The 25,969-nt window shown below is 35.3% G+C and overlaps 2 protein-coding genes and 1 pseudogene across 3 annotated transcripts; 1 reads left to right on the forward strand and 2 right to left on the reverse strand.

Moving 5' to 3' along the window:
- Positions 1–10,311: 10,311 nt before the first annotated feature.
- Positions 10,312–12,175, reverse strand: LOC143561079 (F-box/kelch-repeat protein At3g24760-like; annotated as a pseudogene). The gene is made up of 2 exons (XR_013140231.1): positions 11,581–12,175; positions 10,312–10,855 (listed from the first exon to the last, which is right to left on the reverse strand). The product of XR_013140231.1 is annotated as an F-box/kelch-repeat protein At3g24760-like (transcript).
- Positions 12,176–16,892: 4,717 nt separating this feature from the next.
- Positions 16,893–20,549, reverse strand: LOC143561080 (vesicle-associated membrane protein 722-like). The gene is made up of 5 exons (XM_077049225.1): positions 20,325–20,549; positions 18,424–18,565; positions 18,212–18,332; positions 18,042–18,104; positions 16,893–17,380 (listed from the first exon to the last, which is right to left on the reverse strand). The coding sequence occupies exons 1-5, from the start codon at positions 20,515–20,517 to the stop codon at positions 17,231–17,233; spliced, it is 669 nt and encodes a 222-aa protein (XP_076905340.1). The 5' UTR covers positions 20,518–20,549; the 3' UTR covers positions 16,893–17,230.
- A 1,399-nt stretch (positions 20,550–21,948) lies between these two features.
- Positions 21,949–23,459, forward strand: LOC143561095 (uncharacterized). The gene is made up of 3 exons (XM_077049239.1): positions 21,949–22,138; positions 22,776–22,930; positions 23,205–23,459. Exons 1-3 carry the CDS (start codon positions 21,949–21,951, stop codon positions 23,451–23,453), a joined length of 594 nt encoding a protein of 197 aa, XP_076905354.1. The 3' UTR covers positions 23,454–23,459.
- Positions 23,460–25,969: the final 2,510 nt, after the last annotated feature.

The raw sequence follows: 25,969 nt of genomic DNA on the forward strand, positions 1-25,969 counted from the left end.
GGGTGTTGTTCGGGTTTTCTTTAAGTGACTATTTTAAGATCCCGGTTCTATGACTTAGCATTTTCCTACTATTTGATAATTGATGCATTAGGGATTCTAGCCTAGGTGGTTGTTTGTCATCATTTGAATTAAGTCTAGGTTTAAGTCGTCTTTAAGTTTTAGTAATTAGTTTAATATTAGTTATTAGAAAAACCCCCCAATACTAATAAATAAATAGTCATGTCTGTAGTTAAGTCTAATTTAGCTAGTTTACGTAATTTAAAGAGTCTCGTGGGTTCGATATCCGGACTTACTTAGCTGTACTAGAGTCGACCGGTTCACTTGCCGGTTAGTAGTTTTAGTTAAGTTAAAAGTCTAGAATTATTACTTAGTGTCTAGATTAGCGTTTATTTAGTTAATAAATTAATAACTACTTTTAGCACATCACTACACTTTGGGAACCGCGCGTCAACACGTCAGCACCCACGTGTTAGAACCGTGAATTTTCTTGACATCTACAAATATAACAAGGAAGCCTTCCTCGGTCATATGGTGTCAGAACTAACCAGTCCGAGGCACGAGACCCGCGTCAGAACATAGATGGCTACAAGTTCCTCAAGTAAGTGAATTATTTCATAAATTTTTACAAAACCTCAAACTTTTCGCCTGTATTGATTTTGGTTTAACAATCAAAATAAAACAAAACGAAAAGTATGAGTATATAAGATTTGCATGAAATGGCCCAAAAAAGTGCTTATATTAATGCAAAACATACGGCTACACGCCAAATGCTAGGTTGGGCTCACCTCATAATTCGCCTAAGGATGGAAGACGTCCTAATTATAGGTTGGGAATCCTTATAAACTCATACGGCCACGCGCCGAATACATAGGTTTGGGAATCCTTATAAACCCGCATGGCTACGCGCCGAATATATAGGTTGGGAATCCTTATAAACCCGCACGGCTACGTGCCGAATATATAGGTTGGGAATCCTCATAAACCCATACGGCTACGCGCCAAACTTAAATGTTGAGAATCCCCACAAACCCATACGGTTACGTGTCAAACTTAAAGGTTGGGAATCCTCATAAACCCATACGGCTACGCACCAAACTTAAAGGTTGGGAATCCTCATAAACTCATACGGCTACGCGCCAAACTTATAGGTTGGTAATCCTTATAAACCCATACGGCTTTGCGCCGAATACAAGGTCGGGCACGCTCCGCATACCGGACGCGCTCCGCCCCGCTCAACATGCCATCATGATTAAACCTCTTACAACCCGAAGCAAAGTATACATATGCAAAAAGTACATTTGGGAAGCACCGGGTCCAAAAAACCGTACAAGCTCTCCTAATAAGTCCAGAACTCCACCTAACCGCTTGCACGCCCAGGAGCAGCATTGGATTGGGGGGACTTGTGGAGGTAGGGTCCTAAATACCCGTTACGACCTTTTACTTATTGTGCTTTATATTATATTTGTTATATTATTATTGTTTACTAACCAATGCATAATGGGCTGGGGGGTTGTGGAGGTAACCCCCAACCGGGCCTGGCCCAATACGGTTAGGGTTTCATGATGGTAGCCATGGAGTTCCTATATAAGGGGTCTTCATCCTTCATTTTGGGGATCCCTTCTTGGACACTTGGCCTCCACATACATTTTTGTGTCTGTAAACAAGGGGAAACTCTTAGCAGTCACCTCCACTCCCCCCATATTTTCATGGCAGATCTCGAGCAACCGGAGAGGAAGGCGAAGTCGTGGTTCGTTCATCTCGAAGACCGGAGAACATCGTCTTGGATCAGGTCAGATTCATTTCGTGTTTCTTCAATATTGTTAGTTTTTGGTGATATCAAGTTTTGTTCAAGACCAATTAATTCCATTACATTGTAGATAGCCATCTAAGTGTACTTTACCAGACAAGCTAATCAACTATTTCAGGAAGTGAAGTTAATCATGTTCATAAAAAAGAACTGACTAATTAGTACCGACTATGTGAGTATGAAAATTTTTTTCAAAATTGGAGCGAACACCTGTTGGACCGTGCTAACTGGCTACATAATCAATGCAATAGAGTCTATTTGAACTGGCTGGTTACTAGTTGAACCGGCGAACCAAACAATTAGATAGCTACCTTGCTTGGTGGTTTAAAATGGAAGTCTAGGTACCTGCTTTAGCGCTTTTTTTTTTTTTTTAATTTTCTCTTTTTCTTCATTCGAAAATCTCATTTCCCAAATCATTATTGCTTCAGTCTTGAGGCTCCATATTTTGTGTATTGATGCTTCATATTTTGTTCACATTGCAAATCCAAAGTAATTCCATATCTTGATTTAAATTAGTGTATACACACACTACAAAGTTCTAATTATTAATACACTTATCAGTTTTTTAAGAGAGTTTGGCTGATCCAACCAATAGACCATAAAGCAGCCGGTCTGAATACCGGTATGTTATGAATACATTGATGTGAAGTAAAGATGTGGTGCATAATAAACCACCAATTCCGAAATCTGAATCCAGATATGAAGAGAGAAGAATATTTCCATGTGTTCCATGTTGGTAATTTGTTCTTAAGTTTATTAAATTTTTATTTCCAGAGTAATAATTCTAAATAAATAAATAAATTTGAAGGACCCATGTGAATCTGCAATTTTATCTTTAATATTGCACCTCAGTGTCTTTTGTCCTGGAAACATCTTTTAATATATGCCCAAAAGGCCCAAACTGCTTAACACTTCCCAAGTATTATTTCATTTTCGGCCCTTTAGAGCATTCTCAGCCCATTCTTTATATTTTTGTGAGGGGGATTTGTAAATTATATGGCATGGTTATGAGTGGTTGTGAGTAGAGAAGAGAGAAAATGTTATAGGGGAAAGTTAAATTTGGGGATTCACTGTTCATACGATATAATTTTTTAATATTTTCTAAAAGTGATTGTGAGTGTAGGAAAGAAAAAAGATAATAATAAAGGTATAAAAAGTATTATTTAATTAAACAGGAGAGAGAAAAAACAGTGATTTTTAATGTAATTATATGATATATATGAATATAGGGTAATGAATGAGTTGGGAATACTCTTAACCATTCAGTTGACCAGAGTATGATATTGTCACTTTTATTTTCTTCTTCCTTTTTGGCCTTAAACTTTATAAGTTTCAAACCGACACAAAACCCGGTCTTTTCAGTTTTGAAAATTATACACGGTGTAATGTTCGGAAAACTAACAAGAATCGACTCTAGTTTTGGTTTTCAAATTAAGCTTACGATGTGGTAAACAGATCTTAATTAGTTAAACTAGATACAATTTGTTTTTGTTCCTCATTTGGTTCTTAGGTTTCTTGATTTTGACCTTTAGAACATGTTATAAAGATTTGCAATCGATAATATGCTGATTATCCAAATACACGAAACGGGTTGAGTTTAGAAATATATACTCATTCTCATCCCTAGATGTTATTAAACAAACACCACCTATAAGACTTTTGTATGCTTTTATACTCAAAAGATAGAATCCAAACAGAAAATGTAGTAATGATGTACAATTATACAAACCTAAAGCATAAACCAACACTAATTTACAAATAATTATACTTGCTCTCACTTTTTATTTTGTTTAATTACATTTCATCTAACCAAGCAAATTTGTATTATTTTGTGAATTATCCTCTTAATTTATACTTTTTGAAGTTTCACAGAGTGACTTAGTAAGAAGTTTATTAACCAACCAATAAATCAGGTGTCAAATGTAATAAGTGTCCTTTTTCGTATTTAATTAGAGAAAAAAAATAAAAAAATTCAGATATAACCTTAAATTTTAATACTTTTCATCACTAAATCTAAGTATGAACTTAAAAGTTAAAACATATCTTCTAATGGGTTAACAGGTTAACTCATATATTTAACTGGTTATGTTCAAGTAAAGTCATTAATAGATCATGATATCATTGACCTTCTGAAAGCCAACTCAAAACATGCTTATTTTCATGTTTTCATATCGTGTCAAGAATTACCTTCTTTAAACAAGAACTACTTCAAACTTAACTAAACTATTATGCATCAATATTTATGTAAGGCCCCGAACCCGGTAGCCTTACTTTAGCGTCGGATTTACTCATAAACACAGTTCTTACAAATCAGAGTTCATTAAAACTTTCGCGGAAACGTTTACTTGAAGCATTCGTTACAAATCATTCAATCTCTTCTTTGATATTATAAAACAAGTCATTAAATTTAAAACATCTTTTCTTCCATCTTAAGATGCCAGCCGTTCAATCCATGCCATGTGCCATCCTCATGCTAGTTCTTTGGTCTGATCATCTGCGTGCATACTAAAAGTCAGCTACGCTGAGTGAGTTCTAGTTAATCAAGCAACTTATCATACAACCACTACATGCATCATATACGTGTCCGAAGACACTTAACCCACTGTCTAACCCGCTACTTCTCAACCACTTAATTATCCCTACAGCTTAGCCAATTAATTACCCCTACAGCTTAACCATTGATGCCACTTATGCCACTTTATGCCTCTTGTGCCACTTTATGCCACTTGTGCCACTTTATGCCACTTGTGCCTCTTGTGCCACTTGTGCCTCTTGTGCCACTTTTTGCCACTTGTGCCACTTTATGCCACTTGTGCCACTTTATGCCACTTGTGCCTCTTGTGCCACTTGTGCCTCTTGTGCCACTTTATGCCACTTTATGCCACTTGTGCCTCTTGTGCCACGTTATGCCACTTGTGCCACTTGTGCCTCTTGTGCCACTTGTGCCTCTTGTGCAACTTTATGCCACTTGTGCCACTTTATGCCACTTTAATAACGAAGACACGCATAGACTCACTCTACCACGTGCTCACGTTATGCCCCTAACTCTATTACTAGACCCCTATCCACTTCTATCACACTATACTTCTACTTGTCTATAACCCGCTTCCTATCAGCACATTATTTACATAATAAGCAAGTAACATCAACAATCATACACACTAATAACCACTTGGCAATCACTGTCCTTGGCGATGCGTGCAATATCCGAAGATCGTTCACGCACCAACAAGTATTATATAATAGCTACCTCGTATAACATCTATAGCATACACTTACCACTTAAGGTAAGTGTATTTACATTTCACATCGAGTATGCACATAGCCCCGAAAACATAACAAGGAAATGGGGCTAGAAACTCACCTGAACTCTGCTTCTTCCTCTGATAGTTGTAAATCCCTTCTTTAACTGTGCTCGGCTGACTGTATAAGTTACACGTATCAATACTCGCCTGATCTAATCTGGTGGCCTAGTATTAGCTTACTTTTACTTATCGTTTTAATCTATTCTCTAATCGAACTTGACTTTAGGCGAAGTTAAACCTTAGGCGAACTTAGCTTTAGGCGAAGTTAAACCTTAGGCGAACTTGGCTTTAGGCGAAGTTGTCATCAGGCGAACTTGGCTTTAGGCGAAGTTGCCATCAGGCGAACTTGGCTTTAGGCGAAGTTGCCATCAGGCGAACTTGGCTTTAGGCGAAGTTGTCATCAGGCGAACTTAGCTTTGCAGGCGAAGTTCATCAGGCGAACTTAGCTTGCAGGCGAAGTTGTCGTCTGCAGCTACTGTTCGTTCTTAAATCCCTTAATCACCTTCGTTTCTTAACCAAATAACTCGATTTAGGTACCCACGGGATCGTCTGACCAGCGCCTACAAACCCCAACCATCAAATCGACCTAACATCGATGTTTAAGGGGTGCGATTTAGGCATCTAGGTTACGGGTTCTTTTATCAATCGATTAACCCATCAAATCTTAACCATTTTCAGTAAGATTAGCTTTGTTGGATTCGTTTTTACCATACAAACTCAGATTTATCATTTCTCAAATCAACCCAAACCTACACGAACGATTTCTAACTATAAACGTACCTTGAACGAGTCGAACTACGAACACGGTTAAGCCTTGATGTTGTTTTGGTCCGTCACAACGTTCCAGCACCAACAAGCTCGGGTTTCGCCTTCGGATCTTGGTTCGGGTCGTGTGTGTTTTGGGTGTGTGTATGGAATATGTGAGAATGAGGATTAAATGGTGGTTAATGGTATTTATATTTAGGGATCATGGGATTAAGCCCATGGACTCTCCTTCCTTCTTTCATAACCCAAGTCCATAACCCATATCCATTACCCAACACTAGCCCGACCCATACCAACTCCTACTCTATTTATTTATTTCCCGATAACCCGAGTAAACTTTCCCTCTATTATTAAGTAATATAATTAATATCATTTTGGAAATTTCGGGATGTTACAATTTAATATACCACAAATATTATAAAAAGTAAAAGAAACAAATAGCAAAGCCACCACATGATTGTCTCATAAAGGAATCAATCACAAACACATTTCCCACATCCTTGCCTCGTTGTTCCTCTTAACCATCTCCTTTAGATTCATCCCTCACCTTGTCTTATCTAAAAACATCGTTCTTCATGTTATTCTAAAGATTCACATTTTTTTAGAATAAATTAACGAACATTAAAAGATAAACATTAAAGAAGTATGGTTATTTAGTTATCAGTTATATATCTATAATTCTACACATTAGAACCCATAATATAATAGGTTTAAAAAACACAACCATGTAGACAGCTATCCATAACGCACAAAATTGTTCCTAGCAGAACCCTCAAAACCAACCAAAAACACTTTATGTCCCATCTCGTTTCCACTTCTCCATTGACTCGCACAAGGCTGTTTGAGGACGATCTTCCATAAACCGACTCTTGTTCACATCATTCCCTTTCTCTCTAGCATCATATCATCTCTCCTTCATAGCATCGCATTAAGTTTATATCTACGGTCATAAAAACATTTGAAAATTTTTTTTATGAATTTACATATCACATAAAAGAAATTGCATACACATGAAGACAAATTAATAGAAAAGTGGGAACTTTTGAAAAAAAAGAAGAAAATATGACAAACACGAACATATATATACGTGAAAATTGTAAGATTTTATGAAAAAAGGTTGAAATATCTAGGAGGTATTATGAATGAGTAAACGAAGGTATAATAATCGTAAGGAATCTTGGTCCTTGGCATCACGCGCACACAGACAGCACAGCTAGATCTCCTTTGTGCTGTCCATTTGACCAACATGTCCCACCTCCTTATTATTATTTTAATTACTTTTTTAATATGAAAGTTATGAGTTAAATAAAGTGTTACAAATTATATGACTAATGACTTAAGACACTACACGGATAAAAATTAACATGACTGTTTAATTCGATTTTATTTTATTTATTTTTACATGTTAATGCTCTACAACAAAAAGAAGGATTAGAAATGTGTATAAAACAATTAAACAATGTTCATTTTCTCTTTTATCTTATAGATTGTATTATAATATAAAATAATAATACAATTTAAAGTAATTACATAAAACACATTGAAGAAATTATAGGAATAAACAAGCTAAACGAATCAAATTTAACCCAGACTGCTTAGATAGATAGACAGACATATTAAAAAGTTCTATCAAAATCTAACTTAAAATTGTTCTGATAAAGCTTAAACCTAAAAATCTTATGCTAGATTCGACACTATTAATTCAATTTGTTTATGACATTAAACTATCTTGTTTTATCAAGGGGACTTAACCTTCATTCAAGTTATAGTAAATATTTACAATAAGTTACATAAAACATAAACAAATTACAACAATAAGTAAAAGGTGAATAACCATATCATGTAGTTAACTTATAGAAATCAGATAGTATTCAAAAGTCTCAAATGATGTTTCAAAACATGTATTTATAACTTATGTGACATTTTTACAAGATATTCTAGCTCAGTTATAAATCAATCACATCTTTTTTTATTTGAACGACAATTGCTTGGGATAAATACATCATAACTTGTATTCTGCAGAATTTGAACTCTCAACTTTTTTATTGTGAGACGCTCACCTTAACCACCAGATTATTCCACTAATGACTATAATCATGTCTTTATCTCTAGATTTTAATTGTCTTCAAACATGATATTATTTCAGGATCAAGTTAAGTAAATAAGATGGTATGATTATATTCTCACATATCTTTACACCATATATACCATACCCTTATAAAATGAAAACACCAATTACTAACAATCTTTAATAAAAGATAATATAATAAAAACAAAATAACAAATTTAGCATAATTTGAACTTATCTCTAATCATATTCTAATCAAAATCATTGAGGACACCATGTTCTTACTTCTTTATTAAAGCACAAACACACATGAACAGATACTACACATTGGTTATTCAACGTGGCACTTGAACCACCACCACCACCTAAATCAACTCTCATAGCCATGTTCAAGGTGTAGTTGAACGTATTCCGGCTTGCGTAATTAGCTCGATGAAGATGAAGAAAGAAGACATCACTCGAGGGCTTAAGTTCGGTGCTAGTACTCCAAAGAAAGATGATGTAACGGTTCGTGTCGGAAACAAAGTTTTGCCCATTAACGAACCAACAACATCATCTTCATCCTCAAAAAACTCGAGCCTTGATATGATAAATAAAAAAGGAGACATAACGAAAACCATTTCTAGAATGAAAGAGTTGTTGCGATGGGCTGCCGCGGCAAAATCTGAAAAAGGTGGGAAGTACATTGCTCGAAAGGTTCGTGTTTACTTGGTCCAATTTTTACTTCTATATTTAGAAAACGCCTTCAGTACATAATCATTTTTTTTAAGTAGAGACCGACAGACCAATAGAAATACATGTAACTATTGTTTTAACTGTGCTACATATTTATATATCAGGTGTCACAATTTAGAAACAAAGCGACACTGAAATCCATACGAGATGATGATCAAATGAGTAATGATTCTCCTAAGATTAGTTTCAGATGGGAAGTAGAAAGTTGTTCGACGTTTTCTTCTGCAATATCGGTTTCTTCTACGCATAAGAACAAAGACCAACATGTTAACTTTGAAATTCATCCGAATCCGGATGGCAATTCGAGTATTGTAACTCTGAGATCAGGAAGCTGGATCACAACCGATTCAGATTGTAAGTTTCCTAATTATACAATTATTATTATTATTATTATTATTATTATTATTATTATTATTATTATTATTATTATTATTATTATTATTATTATTCAATGATTGAATTCAGTTTAAAAAGTCAATCACTGTCCACTCATGAGCTGAGTTTAATTGTGTTTGTGTTTTGTAACAGTTGTGGTCTTGGAGCTCTGACTGCAGTAAGGGGAACAACTGAAACATTTGAAGATTAACTGATTTTAAGGATGAAAACTGATTACAAAATCTTATGTTCAGAACATGGTTTACAAGACAAATGTGTATCTTTCAGTTTTTTTTAAAACACTTGTTTTAGGTGTTTTGTTGATCATTGTACAAGATCTTACTTCCAATCATAAAGAAAACATTTTGTTTGATCATCAAAATCAACTTTCAGAATTCAACATTAAAATCTTAAATATGGTATAAAAACACAAAAGAAAGCTAGGTAGATTAATAAGTAACAACTCTAGTTTATTAGACATTGCATCGCATCCCACCCAAAACGAGGCTAAACGTGACCAGTCGATACAGACTAATTAGCAGAAATTGAAACTTTTATATCATTATAACGTCAGTTACATATGTTAGGATTGGTTTACAATCACACACAATCAAGCTATAGAACAGTAAAGAACACGCGAGATTTACATGGTTCGGTCTAAAATACCCTGGTTGCAGCCCATGGATGTAGGTCAGTTTAGACCGAACCATGTAGATCTCGCGTGTTCTTTACTTTTCTATAGCTTGATTGTGTGTGTATTACAAGTACAAGATAAGTATATACAACGACTAATTAGGGTTTCTAGCTTAGGAAACAAGATAACATAAACAGGCCCTAATAAAGAGATATAGGGTCGGCCCAAAGCCTCCCATGTCTTCTATCTTTATAAAACCCATTTAATCCGTTTTCAAGTAAAACGGGCCCAAACCGAGCCCAAGCCTCCACAAACCCAACAATATATACATTCAAGTTTCAAAAGAAAACAGAAGCTTAGAAGTCGTATGAGCCAGTGTTGCATGTGTTCAAGATATGGATGTTCAAAGTCGCATATCTGAAATTTCAAATAGTTAACTTTATTATCTTGAATTTGAGTACAGTACTGCCATAGTATTTTAGTTTTAAAACATATTACAAACTTAACAGTGTCTGTATACCCCACAATACAATATAACATGAAAACCGATTTTTCCGCTAAAAATTACAAATTATAAAAATCGATTGATTTACAAAGTACTTATAAAACACAACATTACAATTTATGCACCATCACCATCTACCTTCCATTAAAAGAAACAGTTGAACAAAAACCAATAACTTTATGAAACCTATTCACCGGCTCCGGCAACTCCGGCACCCTCCGCCACCTACACTTTTCGGAATCCAACTTAACTTCACAGCTACAAGCAGGGTAATTCCGGCGATGCTCTTCATTAAACACAAACACAAAATCCCCAAATCCAACGCATTTCAAGCTCGCAAACCTATCATCTTCATCACTATCAAACAACCAATTTAACAATTCACTAGGCATAATCGCAACTTCGCTAAACTCCAACGTTGTTTCATCGATTCTCCATATGTTAAATGACGGTCCACAAACACCATTGCATACTCCGGCCAGCATTAGCTGGTTCCGGCAGGATTTTAAGAACGCAATGATAATCCCCGGTGGCCGGAGCGTTTGAACCTCACTCCAAACTCGATTGTTCAAATCGAACGACGATATGAAACATGAATAGATTCCGAAAACGTAGAATTTGGATTCGTGTAAAGCGGATGATAATGATTGCGATGAGTTACCTGTAGAATAATGAAAACTCCGTAAGATGTTATGTAAGATAAATACAAGGAAATGGGAGCATGCATGGAACCGAGATAACCAAACCAAAACAAAAATCGAAGGTTTGATTTTATGTTTTTGAAGAAACTGAACTTTCGGTTCGGTTTTGGTCTTGCGTGTGACTAAAACCTAAGAAAACGAACTGAAGCTACACATTTTTATTTCTATTTTTTACTTATTTTTAATAGTTTATAATAATATGCAGTTTAACCGAAATGTATAATAATCAATTGATTATCAACAACCGAAAAAAATTTAGGCCCACGTTCGTTATTTTGGCAAACATTTTTAGGGCCATCTTTTCAAACCCAAATGGTAAAACCGAAAAAAAAAAACGAGCCAAACCAAAAACCACAAAGACTGAAACCAATGGTTTTCAAAAACGACATTTCGGTTTTTGGTTCGGTTATAGCCCAAAACCAACAAGCGGATTCAATGATGAGAATCGCAGCGGTGTTGTCTCCACAGGGGTATTTAATTAGGGAAAGGCTAAAAGTATTTGCGACGGTGTTAAAGCCTAAGCAAAACCAAAAAGAACGAAACCGAACAATTTTCAAAAACTCAAAAACTGGGTCCAGTTTAAGCCCAAAACCAAACCAAAACCGATCCATGACCCGTACAAGGAAACACAATCTGGGAGAATATATTATTAGAGTTGGATTATCATATTCTCTAATATTACTACCTGAGCGGAAATCGACCGGCAGCGGCGGGCAGAGATCCCAAATATCCAAATCCGGGTTATAAATCTCCACCGCCAAATTATCCTCAATATCCACCAACCCACCAATAAATCTCACACCCCCAACCACAATAATCTCCGGCAAACCCAAGCCCACCCTCGAATTATTATCATTATTAATCACACCCACAAGCGGATTCAACCGTGAAAACCTCAACGGCGTCGTTTCGCGCCACAAGGGTTTCAAAATCGGCGAAAAGCTGAAATTATTCGCGGCGGTGTTAAACAAGAACCCGCCGGACCCAATAAACGACGACTCCTGAGAAACCGACGCGGGAAAGAGATATGGCGGGAGTTTGATCCAGTCGTTGGAACGTGGGTCGAAGGCGAAAGCTTGGTTTTTTTTGAGGAAGATGTTGTTACGACCGTATAGGAAGAACCATGGGGTGGTGATGGTTTGGGTGGTGGTGATTTGGTGCCAGAGTTTGCAGACGGCGGAGCAGCGGATGAGTGACCGGAGTGGGAGGTGGGATAGGATTAATCCGGTTAAGTCGGAGCTCAGGTAATTGAAGGAATTGAGGGTGTTTGGGTCTTCCATTGTTGGATTATTTATTGTTAATTGGAATTGGAATTGGAATTGGAATTGGAATTGGGTTTTAAATGAATTGGGGATATTGAGAATAGTGGTTGTGGTGATTTCTGATGGGTGCCGGAGAAATCGAGAAGGGCTTCTCATTCAATGGCTTTTAATTCAATTGACTTTATTATTATTATTATTATTATTATTTTTTATTGTGATGATTTAGCATCTTAGAAGCATTCCTAGCCGGTTCTTCATTCCTATCTCAATAATTACACTAAAAAATACTATATTTCTCTCTTCTATTTAATTAAATAATACTTTTTTATACATTTATCATTACAGTTTTCTCTCTCCATCCTATAATTTACAAAAAATCACTACATTTTCCCCAAATTTACAGAAAATCACTACATTTTCTCTCTCAACCCTATAATTTACACTCACAACCTCACCTTATAATTTACAAACCCTTCTCACATAATTTTAGGGGATGGGTTGGGAATGCTCTTAGAGCATTCTCATCCAACCCTCTATCCCTAAACCAAAAATTACACTAAAACTCACTATATTTTCTCTATCTATTTCAATTAAATAATACTTTTTTATACCTTTATCATTAACTTTTCTCTTTCTCTCACTCACAACCACTTTCAAAAAATATTAAAAAATTATAAATGGTGAACAGTAACTTTTCAAATATACAGAAAAATCACTTCTTTTTCTAAAATATAAAAACTCTTCACTCACAACACCAAAAATCACTCTCTAAATTATAAAAACACCCCTCACATAAAATAAGGAGTTGGATGAGAATGCTCTTAGCTTACTAGATATACGAGATTTAATCCTTTAATCAAGCATGCATATACCCTTAAAACCGGTCAATCCCATCTCATTTTTATCATCATATACCCACAAACCACAAAATCATCAGTGACACCTACCCACAAAAACATCACTATCATAAATTATAGTTAAACTGAAATTATAGAGTCAGGTCAGTCATTAGTCAAACTCAAATTATATCGAGCAAATAATTCATCAATAGCATGTTTAAAAGATAAAGCTAGCGTATCCCAGACATGAACTAAACTAATACACCGTTCTATAACAAGTCCCAATTTGTACACATATCTCAACACCAAAGCCAGTTGTTCTTTTTTAGAAGCATCCCTAAACTCGTCAACTAATATAGAAAATACGCCATCACCAAGTTCTTCAAAAATTTGTTTTTGTGCTTGTTGAGCAAAACAATTAATGACCTCTTTTTATATTGGTGGAGACGTAATTTGATTATTATTTGGGGGGGGGCAATTTTTTAGATAACTTTACCAATTGCTGACCTGAATAATTGCCTTTGTAATATGATTTTTCAGACTCATCATTACCTCGAAACAATAAGGCACCAATGAGGCGATGGTCATCTTGTCGCTAGAAACATTTTTATCGGTTACTGAGGCGATAGTCATTATTTTTGTTTTTTATTTAGGTATTATGTTTAAGAATGTTAAATGGGTTGGACTTATTGATCCATTCTATGAATAATTTTGTTTTTTTTTTAATCTACATATGAGTTATTATTGCCCATTTATAATGTTTGTTAATAATTTTTATGGTTTCTTTAAAGCTTTTTATATTTTATAAAAAACATATTCATTACTAAAAAAACTTTAAACTAAAATTTTCATAATCAATAAGTTCGAATATCTTTTTAAATTGATAGTGGGTTCGCTCGCTGAAAAAGAATGGATTTGCTCGTTAAGTCGATAATATAAGTTATATATAAAACCGAAAAAATACAGATTCGGCCGAACCCAGTGGATAGTATGTGGCTCCACCAATAACAATGTTGTCACACGTCACTAAATACAGGCATACAAACTCTCACTAAGCTTTTTATTATAAACGTATAATAGTTTAACCAACACACAATTATTGAATTATTTTTATATATAAAAGTGTGAGAGTGAAATTGATTGGTTGAGAAAAATTTAGACCCCACATTCCTTCCCTCCGCCTATGTTAATATGGATTAAACTCAATTCGTATATGTTGAGTTCAAATTGTTGTTTGGTGAAGTCAAAGGATCAATTTATAGTCAAAGTTGTATTTGCAAACAGGCCAATATTCTACGAGTCAGATTTGGGATTTAAAAAAATATTAAATTATGATGCTACGGATTAAAACGATTTGATACCTATACATTTTCGGTCTTTCGAACATAATTTCGAGTGATTTGAAAGTGCTTTTGGTTAATCTCAGACATGTTTCAGGATATTTTGGTGCAAAAATTCACATTAAATTGTTTCAGGTTGACTTTTGAAAGTCAAAGTTCATGTGTGTGTTTACACAAGATCTTCTATAATCCCAAAATTTTACTTTTTAGGTTATGAAGTTCTGCCATGATTTCTCCCTACTGGTATATCTATCCCATGATGATCAAAATTGAAAAGATTCGATTGACCATTGATCATCAAGATCTGAGCTTCGCCTATAATTTCACAACCCCCCTACTTGCAAAGCAAGAGGTCGAGATGCTAGTTTTAATTAAACTCTAAAATATTAGTTATGTTGACTAATATTAAAAAGATGAAGGAACATTACAAATATGCCGGAATGGGCATATTATACATTATAATGGTTGGGACTAAGGGGTAAATTCTAAAAACTTGGGACCAAAACCGTGATCTAATCTGACTAAACACAAGGATTATGGGAAAAACCCCCATTTACAAAATGAGATTCTAACTTTGTCCCCTAAACTTAATATTTCCAAAAATGGCCTTCTCTAACTCATCTTTGACCATGTATTAGGATATCTAACGCGTCTTTGAAGGCATGTTAGCATAACACGTCATCAAAGACGCATTGGATTTCCTAACACATGGTTAAATACGCTAACACGTCGTCAAAGACGCGTTAGATTTCCTAACACATGGTTAAAGATGAGTTAGGCCTCCAAACACGTAGTCAAAGATATGTTAGCATCAAACGCATAGTTGAAGATATATTAGCTTTTTTGTTTGTTTTTTTAATATTATATTTTTATAACTAGTTTAACTTATATTTGTTTTTCTTTTATAACTTTTAATATATAAAAGTTTTACATTATTTCGAATATACCGATGAGACATGCTTACTTTTATCTACGGACCGACATAAATTTTATTTAAAACCAAGCGGGGTCAAATTTTATTGAATATTTTGATATTGATTTGGCACGGCTCGAGTTTGAGTTAGTTTATGTCGGTCAGTAGGTAAAAGTAAACATGTCTCGTCAGTATATTCAAAATAATATAAAACTTTTATATATTAAAAGTTATAAAAGAAAAAACAAATATAAGTTAAACTAGTTATAAAAATATAATATTAAAAAAACAAACAAAAAAGCTAACATATCTTCGACTACGCGTTTGATGCTAACATATCTTTGACTACGTGTTTGGAGGCCTAACCCATCTTTAACCATGTGTTAGGAAATCTAACGCGTCTTTGACGACGTGTTAGCGTCTTTAACCATATGTTAGGAAATCCAACGCGTCTTTGACGACGTGTTTTGCTAACATTTCGTCAAAGACGCGTTAGATTTCCTAATACATGGTCAAAGATGAGTTAGAGAGTGCCATTTTTGAAAATATTAAGTTTAGAGGACAAAGTTGGAATCTCATTTTGTAGATGGACTATTTTGGGGATTTTCCCAAGGATTATCCATGTGATTAATCTCGAGCTTCATTTAAGAAGAGAAAGGAAAAGAAATGAATAGAAAGACAAAAGTGGGTGTGTTTTCAAGTTTTTCTTTGGAAAGAAAGGAATGGAAATTTTAAAACTTATGCTCCCAAGTTTTATTTAAGAGAAGAAAGGAAAGAAAGAAAAAAGTGAGCTTCTAAAGGATAAAAACTTTCTTTCTAGTATGGAAAGAATTGGAAAGGAAAAGAGATGAGATGTACGGAGGGAAAATGAATGGAATGGAAAATATAATTTTCCTTTCTTTTCTTTCGTTAAGTTAGCTTGCTTGGCCATGTGGTAGACCCTGTTTTTTGTTTCCTGATTTTAATAGGTAAACTGAACATATTTATTTTTGAAATTAAAAGTAAAAGAAATGCGTCTTCTGTTTTGGAGGGTATTGGTATTTTGTTGAATAGCAGGAATTTTGGGCGAAAGAAGCAACACATGCTCTTTTTGTGTTTAGTGTTTAGTAGCTCCACATAACACATCTCAATCAGCAGATACCTAGAAACCATGTAGCATTGTTATTCTTATTCACGATTAAGAAAAGCCTTAGGTCGCTCACAGTTCAGTTTTAACAAACAATGTCAGTTGAGCCGCTTAATTACACTTTCAGACAACAATAAACTAAACAATCGGGTGGCACAGCCAGACCAGCTGGCTGCCTGGTTTACTGGTTTGAATCTTCAATTTTTGCGGTTTACCAGTTTGAATCAATTTCTTTCTTTTCTTATTTTCAAAATAGTTACCTTGTATTAAGATCATAAAGATGATTCATCTACATAATAAATACACATAACTACATATTCCAAATATGAAATTAAATATGTGTATTAGTAATAAAGGTCACACGACGAGTTCCAAGTCCCAAAACTGTCAGACAAATGTTAAACCGCCAAAGCAACCAGTAAACTGAAACATATGAACTCAAACTAGCCAAACCAAGTAACCAACCAACTAGCTTTGGTGGGTTTCAACCGCATGTGAACACCTGACTGAATATGGTTGGTTGAGGGCAATTCTGATTCCATTTGGTCTCATCATGAATCAATATTCCCATACAACAAAATCAAATAACCTCAAAGAGCACTGCAAGCAACAGTGTTGAGAGTAAATAAAGCCCACAAACCCGCAATCAAATTGTTTCCAAATAATATGTCAATGTCGAGTGATACTCAAGGTACAAACTATACAACCACTATAAGCGCAATATAAATCTTCTTTGTCACGAAACATAGACCCATGTCACCCCAAAAAAGAAACCGCAAAAGAAAATCATTAGCAAACAAACAAACACGAGACAACAAGAATGAGAGATTTTTATACCAACCTAAATCCCGGAGTTTACTTGCCGCAGTTAAAGCCACCACAAGCAGATAAGACGATAATGAGAATCAAAGCGATGATAATTCCAAGAACTATCAGTTTTATCTTCATGTTTTGCAACCACATTTTCCTCCTCATTTGTGTACCTTGTGTCCTAAAATCTTGTGCCTGAAACATAGTTTTTTAACCCGTTTGAGATAAAAACATAATCCAAATCAACCAAATACATAAGTAAACGGGTCAAGATTTTCACTTATATTATATGTATAGAATATACAGCTGATATGTCTTAATGTATTGGTATTGCTTCTTATTAGGTGTGTTTATAAACTGTTGAAACCGACTTAATCGCCCAAACCGAAGGAAGTCAGGCAGTTTGAAATTTCTGGGGCTCGGTTTTGGCATGCTTGACCATGGTTTAGAACTTGGAACCAGCCATTTAGCAATTTTTATTCATTTAATTGTTTTTTCAATTTTCGAATAAGTAATTATGTATACATGTATTATAATTATCAATCATCTTTATCATCGTAAAAACATTAATACAAAGTAATGATTTGAAAAGAATATTAAAACTTTGGTTTAAACCGCCAGACTGGCCAATCCACCCAATCGGGCTGGTTTGGCTTGTCCTTTTCCAAGACCGTATATAGCGGTTTGGCCCAGAATCTTTTGAATTACTATATAAGTGTATTTGTTTGTTCAATTAAGTCCTGAACGAACAAAATGTGCAGCCCGTTAACCCACAAATATACACCAAAATTTACTAGTGTAATAATCAGTATTAAAGCGAGATGCAAAAATAGAAACTGTAAACAGATGCACCGACCTGAGAACGAAGATTCTCGGTTTTATCAACCAGAAGCTCTATCTTCTCTCCACGGTCAAGAACCTACCAATCCCAAAATTACAAAAAAAAAATAAAAATAAAAAATAATAGCAATAATAATGATAACAATAGTAGTAACCCTACATATTCCAGAACCACAAAAAAATTACCTTTTCGATATTTTCCATCATCACACCCTTGACTTCTGAAACTTGGGCTTTGACCTTCGCAAGCTTGCTGATCTCTTCTGGATGATCAACACAGTACTGCATCTGCTCCTTTAGCTTGGGACTGGTATTATGTGTGCAAGTAAACGTTAGTCAAGATTTATAAAGCCTATAAATGTTTTTAAAACAGAAACCACAATGAACAATAATATTACCCGAATTCTTTGCTCAGACTATTGGCTGTAGCCGTTGCAGCTTTCCCACCACCATATTTCTTAGTGAAGTCTTCCTTGACTCGCTCAAGAAAAGCTATTGGAACTTGTCTACCAACAGATTCAACCGCCACAACACAGTATGCTTCAATTAACAAGTTAAAGATAGAGTTAGTCATGTTACACATCAATGTTCCAAAAACTCTACCAAGTAAGCTTATATATATGAAGTATAAACTAACATTTTAAACAATAACATCTGTAGCATAAATGTAATAGGTGTAACAGTATGCTTCAAACAGTAGCTACCAAGTAAACACATGCCACAACCATACTCTATAAACCAGGCTACGGCAAAAAGACCGAAAATGGAAAAGATTTTGCAAGAGTTAATTCACTAAATGGTGTAAAAGCTGAAAACATAAATTAAAAACCCTAAAATTTTAATGATTACAAGCTACCATAATGTGTTAGTGATATGATGCACTAAGATAAGTACCATAGATAGTCAGGAAGTTGGATTTATAACTGTTTCAGATCCAAACTTTAACATAAACTATGCATAGATATTAGAAATTAGAGAATATACAGAAATGATGAATCACTATAGTAGAGGTGCAAATGAGCACAGCCAGATCATGAGCTACTCAAGATCAGCTTGTTAAAGCTCGAATCAAGTCAATTTTAAATGAGCCAGAACCTTAAAATAAGCTTTATTTAATAAACAAGTTCAAGCCCAAGCTGGCTCGCAAGCCTAAACGAGGCTATTAATTATATAAAAATAGCAATTGAAATTGTATATAACTTAATTAATAAAATAAAAATGAGCCAAACCCGAGCCGAGCTCGAAATTACCCGAGTTTGACCTTGAGCTTGAGCTCTCATAAGTCAAAACGAGCTGAGCTCAAGCTCGTTTGCACCCCTATCAGCAGTCCTCTACCTCAAGGACTAGCCTGGCATTTTAAAACTGCTTCAAGTTCACACATTACACCATAACTGGCATATATCCACAATTCAGCTTCAAATAAAATAGATCAATCTTCTGAGTTTGCTAAACAACCATTAGGAGATCAACTAATATCAAACAAAAGATAACTAAATTGCTGAGGTCAGTTGCACCACATCAACACCAAACAAACACATAGAGAACCAAAGGCATCAAGTTCATCAACAAAAAACTAAATCTGCGCTGCAATCACATAAATCATTAAGATGAAAATCTATCTTCTGAGTTTGCTAAAAAACTATTAGGTGATCAACTAATATCAAATATAAGATAACTAAATCACTGAGGTCATTCACACCACATCAACACAAAACTAATGATAAGATTAGTACCATACCGGTACCGTAAATGAGTGAAACAATATACCGAATATCGTACCGATTTTTTCGGTTCATAACGAACACATATCCACAATTTAACTTTGCATAAAATATATAAATGAAAACCTATCTTATGAGTTTGCTATACAACTATTAGGCCTTTAACAAACATCTAGCATAAATCAACCGAACCGCTAAGGTCCCTCGCACCACATCAATACCACTAAAAATGAGATCGGTACCATACCAAAAAGAGTTAAACCATACCGGTGGCGTTGAAAATACAAAAACCTAAAGCTTGATAAACGAGTACCAATTAGCGGTAAAAAAAAAAAAAAGCTCATCTCTGCATCAAATGAATACATAGAGATTCAAACGCATCGAGGTCATCAAATAAAACCTAAATCCACGATGCAAACAAACAGAAGCGACAAATAACGCATAAACTAGTCACACAGTATCAGTTTAAAATTTAAATCAATCAAATCGACTAGCATTTCAACATTATATACATAATCAATTCACCAAAACACGATCCGATTAATCAAAAGTTGAAACCAGAACGAGATCGGACTTACTGAAGCCTCCTTCAACGAGGTAGTTAAAGGTGTGTCCATCGCAGTTGTAGGTGAACTTGTTGTTGGAGGCAGGAAGCTTCTGGAGGCACTGAGCAGCGATGGAGGTGAAGTTGCCGGTGAACTCGGTGTACTCCGAGAGGATGACGGTGCCTCTGGCCACGAAACTGTAGATCAGCGATTGTTGGCCCACCATCTCTCCGAGTATGTATGTATGTATGTATGTATGCGTGTTAAGAGAGGAAGTTGAAAATGAAAAGAGATGGGTGCGGTGGGGTTTTTGCAGGTGCAAGTTTTCTATCGGTTTGAATTAAGGCCTGGTGGGTGCTGAAATTACGAAAGTGCCATGGCTTCACATTAGATCCAAAACTTTACTTTATAATCACGTGTTACCTCGTTGATTTGAATTCGAATTTAAAGAGTTTATATTAGGCTGTGCCTTGCCGTCTAACGTGATCGTGACGGGTGTTTTGGGTGCATGTATGTAGTCATGTTAACGTCTTGTTAAACATTACCCGCTTCAAGTTATTGCGATGTTAAAACATCTTAACGATGGGCCACATTCACATATCAACAAATTCACATTTTTCTAATTTCTTTTTTTGCTTCTTTATTTCGTTCACCTTCACAACAAAGATAGTAAAAATCTTACTGCCTACATGGTAGTAATGATGTGACGCTTTAACTAGTCCTTGCTAGTTAAACCACAATGCATTGCCTTGGTGTAAACGGACTAGGACAAATAGTTTGGAATGAAACCGGCATCGATGGGTATGGGGGACGGCTTGCTTGTCCATTCTCATCCCTTCATCTCGTTCTTGACAATCCTTGTCCCAATCGGTATGGCAATCCTATCCATCCCAATATTCTCAATCCGAATATTGAGAATATTTACTGTATGATTGATCATTTCAATCTCATGTCCTGAGTCCACTCAACTGCCCTTACATACATCACTTCCATTACTAATCAATTTTCATGTTTTTTATGCTATACGGTTGCGTAGATGTTAACAATTTATTGATAAAAATCATGTAGGACATTGTATGTTGCCCTTTGCATAAGACATGTATATGTTGGCATAGACGCAGCTAATTATATGGTATAATATGCAAATATTAGCGTATGAGTTAAGTGATGCTCTTTTTTATGATTAATACTGCATGTATCTTTAACATATGAGTTAAGTGTATTCACAATTTGATTCGATTGTTAATATTTGATTCGATTGTTAATGTTCTCACTCTCAAACCCTGGTTGTTACTCCTTCTGCCCTGATTATGAATCAAGGGCCCTTCCGTCCCCGGGCTACTTATTCTTCACTTTGTTCGTTCATTCAGGCATGGCCCATAGCCCGGGTAAGGTGGGCCCACCACTCCCTTTCCATAGTATGTAACTAAATATGAAAACAACCTTTTAGGGTTCCAAACTTCCAATCGACCGACCGACGTGTCACGTAGTGAGCCCAACCCTGTCAATCCTTTTGAGATTCAGTCCAAAAAAACAAATCGGCCCAAAATGTGGCACACAAAAAACACCCACACCGGGCCCACCACTACATTACGTCATCACACTGCTTCACATATATAGTACTGTTCCAAAACCAGATCTTTCTCATCAACAAAAAATGAGTACACCTATTTCTTATTCTCGCTTTCCAATCAATTCCCAAACCCTTAAAAGTACCTTAAATCCATTATCTTCTTCACTCACCTCCCTCAAACCCACAAATTATCATCTAAGAACAGCATCACGTACGCTTTTGCACAAGAAATTGGTTCATGGTTTTAGGTGCAATTGTAGCAGCACGCCTCCAGGTAATCTTAAGTTCGATTTTGGGTTTTAATTGTTTTGATTAGTTTATGAATTTGAATTTTAGGGTAAGTTTTAGTGTACTTGTCGGTTGAAATATTGGTTGTAATTAGTTGGAATTTTGGGGCAACTTTAGTGTACGTGATTAGGTTTCTTAGCTAGGCTCGGGCTCGGCTTGTTTATTATTTATTAGTTAATTTGTATACATTTGTAATTGTTTTTTGTATTTTGTATATAGCATAAGATATATTATTTAGTTGTTTTTTTTTGATAATTTTGTACATAATAATAATTAGTATAAAAGTTTCTATTTAATATTTTAAATAAAAGTTATATTAATAATAGGCTTGAGCTCGATAAGTGAAACTCGGGCTCGTTTGTTAAACGGGTTTATTTTTTGGCTCGAACTTGTTTAAGCATGAGTCAATTCGATCTTTTAACGAGCCAATCTTGAGTACATTACGAGCAGATTGAGTCGTTTGCACCCCTAGATATGCGTTATGAAAGGATTTGACTTGTTTATACATGCTCGGTGTAAGCTTCGCTTTCCCTGGTTCCACTGGTTAGTAGGGTATTGGTGGGTCCAATGATTCGAATCATAGTATGATCGCCGTAATCATGAAGAATGTTTGTAATTTATAGGTGATAATGAAAGTAAGCAAATTTTGGATGCATTTTTCTTGGGGAAAGCTTTTGCAGAAGCGCTTAACGAGCGTATTGAATCAACTGTGGGTGAGTTCTTGAGTACTGTCGGTCGGTTGCAAGCTGAACAACAAAAACAAGTACAAGAGTTTCAGGTACTAAAGATTTTAATTTCTTAGGTTCTAAAGATATACAGTTAGTTATTTCGGCCTGTGTGTTCATAGCGGGTCATCCAAAGTGTGTTTTTAGTGCATAAATTACTTTGAATCATATTATTCAAGAAATGATATAAATTTACGTGATCACATTTGACTTGCTAATTGTTTTAAAAAATATTATTTCGTTTGGATAAAAGGTGTCGCAGTTTTAAAAAAGTTACAAGTCTCGTAAATATATGGTCTGAATTTGTACTTTGGGCTTTATATGCAGGATGAAGTATTAGAAAGGGCTAAAAAGGCAAAGGAAAAGGCGGCCCGTGAAGCCATGGAAGCCCAAGGCCTGGTTCCAAAGTCAACCCCATCAAATATTTCTTCAACAACTGTTAATGAACCTATAAATGCTTCTGCAGCAGTTGATGAACCTACAGTTTTTACATCAGAATCAAGCTTGGGTTCTAAAGATGAGAGCCCAAATAATGGCAGCACTGACCCGCTTTTAGGGATATCAATAGATGATTAAGATAGAGGTGTGTGGTTAAATTGAATGAACGTGTCACCGTCGTTCGGTATTTGGTTACTAGTTTAGGCTGTTTGTGTTAACAAATGAGCTGCGATATTGATATCATTTAAGTAAACTGAAGTATACAATGAGTAAGAGAGTTTGAATGAATAGATTTCTATATTGGAAGTCTTGAATGTGTTATAGAAGGGATTATTTTGATTTCGTTTAGGGGTGAGAGAAAACTAATTAACAAAATAGAAAACAGATTAACTGATAAAACTGTACTGAAATAACCGATCTGATATAATAAGGTGACTTTTTTTTAACCGAGAATTATGGTTTTGATTTGTTATACCTCGTTCTGTCTCTTAACTGAATTGCATCGAACAGAATCTGGTTCCATTCTTGAGTCACCCTAACCGACCTGTGGATTATATTCCAGTGTTCAGTGTTAATGTGTAATAATTAGTTAATAAGTGGCTATCACTTAACAAAAGTTTAGGCATATGTTTGTAGTTTTGGGCTCGTTTTTTCGAGTCCAGACGTTAAATCAAAATCACCCTATAACTGAACCGAACACATGTAAAACCGGAAAATATAAGCCCGTAGTTTCCAACTTTCCATTCACCAATAGATAGAATATGATTTTGGTTTTTTTTTTTTGAACCCAAAACCAACTAATGCAGCACATTGTTGATTTCACTAATCAAAATCAAACTCTCAATTTAAGTTATTACAAATTGACTCATGCATTTAATATTGTTTTAGGGATTATGCTTTACTTTTGGTGAATAACACGTCTAAATAGTACGCAACAAAATATTAAATAGCATTAGGTTTTGGCGCGTTTTATCTGTAGAACACGCCAAAATGATCATAGCTTTGTGTGCAACATTATTCCTTCCATCATTTGCATTAGAATTTATTGTCACATTATTCACAACACCAAATCTCTACATTATTCAGTTTCAACCGTTTAATCTATCTTCTTTAACCTCATCGTCATTGTGTTTTATTAAATTTACAAACTCATTAATTCAATCAATACTTGAACTTATCTACAAGAACTACGATATAAAACAGTTTTTATCAACTTTAAAACAAGTTAAGACATATTTAATAAAAGAGACGTTAAAATTGATAAGTTTAACCTATTTAACTAAACAACTCAACCCAATAACTCTTTCCCTTTACCGATTTAGCCTACTTGCGAATTACGATCCGCCCTCGATTAGCTCATTCACACCTTAGATTGACGTGCCAACCCATTGTAATTTTTAGATAAATGGGTTAAACATCATACCCAGTACATAGTATGCCCGGTTACATAGTTTTAAGAGTGCATAATAGAGTTGGATGCTTACTACATGAATTCACACATGTGATCAGTCCTTCACAATCAGAAAATAAAATCAAGACCAGTTTTTCCAACATAACCATCCTCGCTTTCACCGACGTGCACAAATCATTTTTTTTTAAAACCCGGAACCGGGTAGGAACCGGTTTTTTAAGAACCGGGTACAAAATGGAACCGGTTTCTGTCAGGAACCGGACCCGACCCGGTAGGCAAATATCAGGAACCAGTGGAACCGGGTAGGGTAGGAACCGGGTCCGGTTTATACCCGAAAACCGGTTCCAACCGGTTTTCCTAGTTTAAATCATTTTTGACCGTTAGAAACCGGTTCCAACGGCTATTTTACCGTTTTTAGACCGTTGGAACCGGTTTTGAATGTTTATACCCACCCCCACTTACTATATATAGACATACTAGGTTTAGAACTTGTTAACCAACTCCCCTAACTTGTTTAACACTTCAATTTCTTGTTAAACCACTTGTTAAACCACTTACCATTACCAATGGCAACCAACGACGAAGTTGTTATGGTTATCGACACCCCGAGATGCCCCGAGGTTTGGGTTCACTATGACCTGTGTGTCATGACCGACAAACAGGAGATGGCGCGATGCAAATACTGCGGAAAGTTTTTGAAGGCGGCATCAAATTCCATCCTTCGAAAGAATACCAATAAGTATTGCAAGGAAAAAAGCATTTGGATGCCAAAAAAGGAGAAGCCGGGGAGTCGTCCGGCTCTACAAGTCAAGCCCCCGCTGCCGGTAACAAAGCTTGATGGTCGTAGATGGCGGGACGAAAACAACGAACAATGTTTGTTATTTTTAGTTTTATGTTTAATAATGTTTGTACTTCATCGTTTTGCAATAATGTTTGTTGTGTAATGTTCTATAATTATATATATATGTTTAAAAGTTAGTTTAAGTGTTTAAGACATGTTTTTTATTTAACACAAACAAATAACACTTTAAAAAACTTGTTACATTAATTAATTGATTTGTGTTACATAATACATAAATGATTAGAACAAATACAAAAATGATTAGAACAATTACAGAAAATACAAATTAAAATTAGTCGAGTTCTACGACTTCGTTTTCTTCACCCGAAGATTCTTCTTCCATCTCTTGAATTGGACGTTCAAGTGGTATTTCATCTTCAAAGTTTGCCTTGTCTTGTATAC

The sequence above is a fragment of the Bidens hawaiensis genome, unplaced genomic scaffold, assembly GCF_021521415.1.
Source record: "Bidens hawaiensis isolate Kalapana, Puna unplaced genomic scaffold, B.hawaiensis_p1.1 tig00020534_1, whole genome shotgun sequence".
Taxonomy (NCBI): Eukaryota; Viridiplantae; Streptophyta; class Magnoliopsida; order Asterales; family Asteraceae; genus Bidens; species Bidens hawaiensis.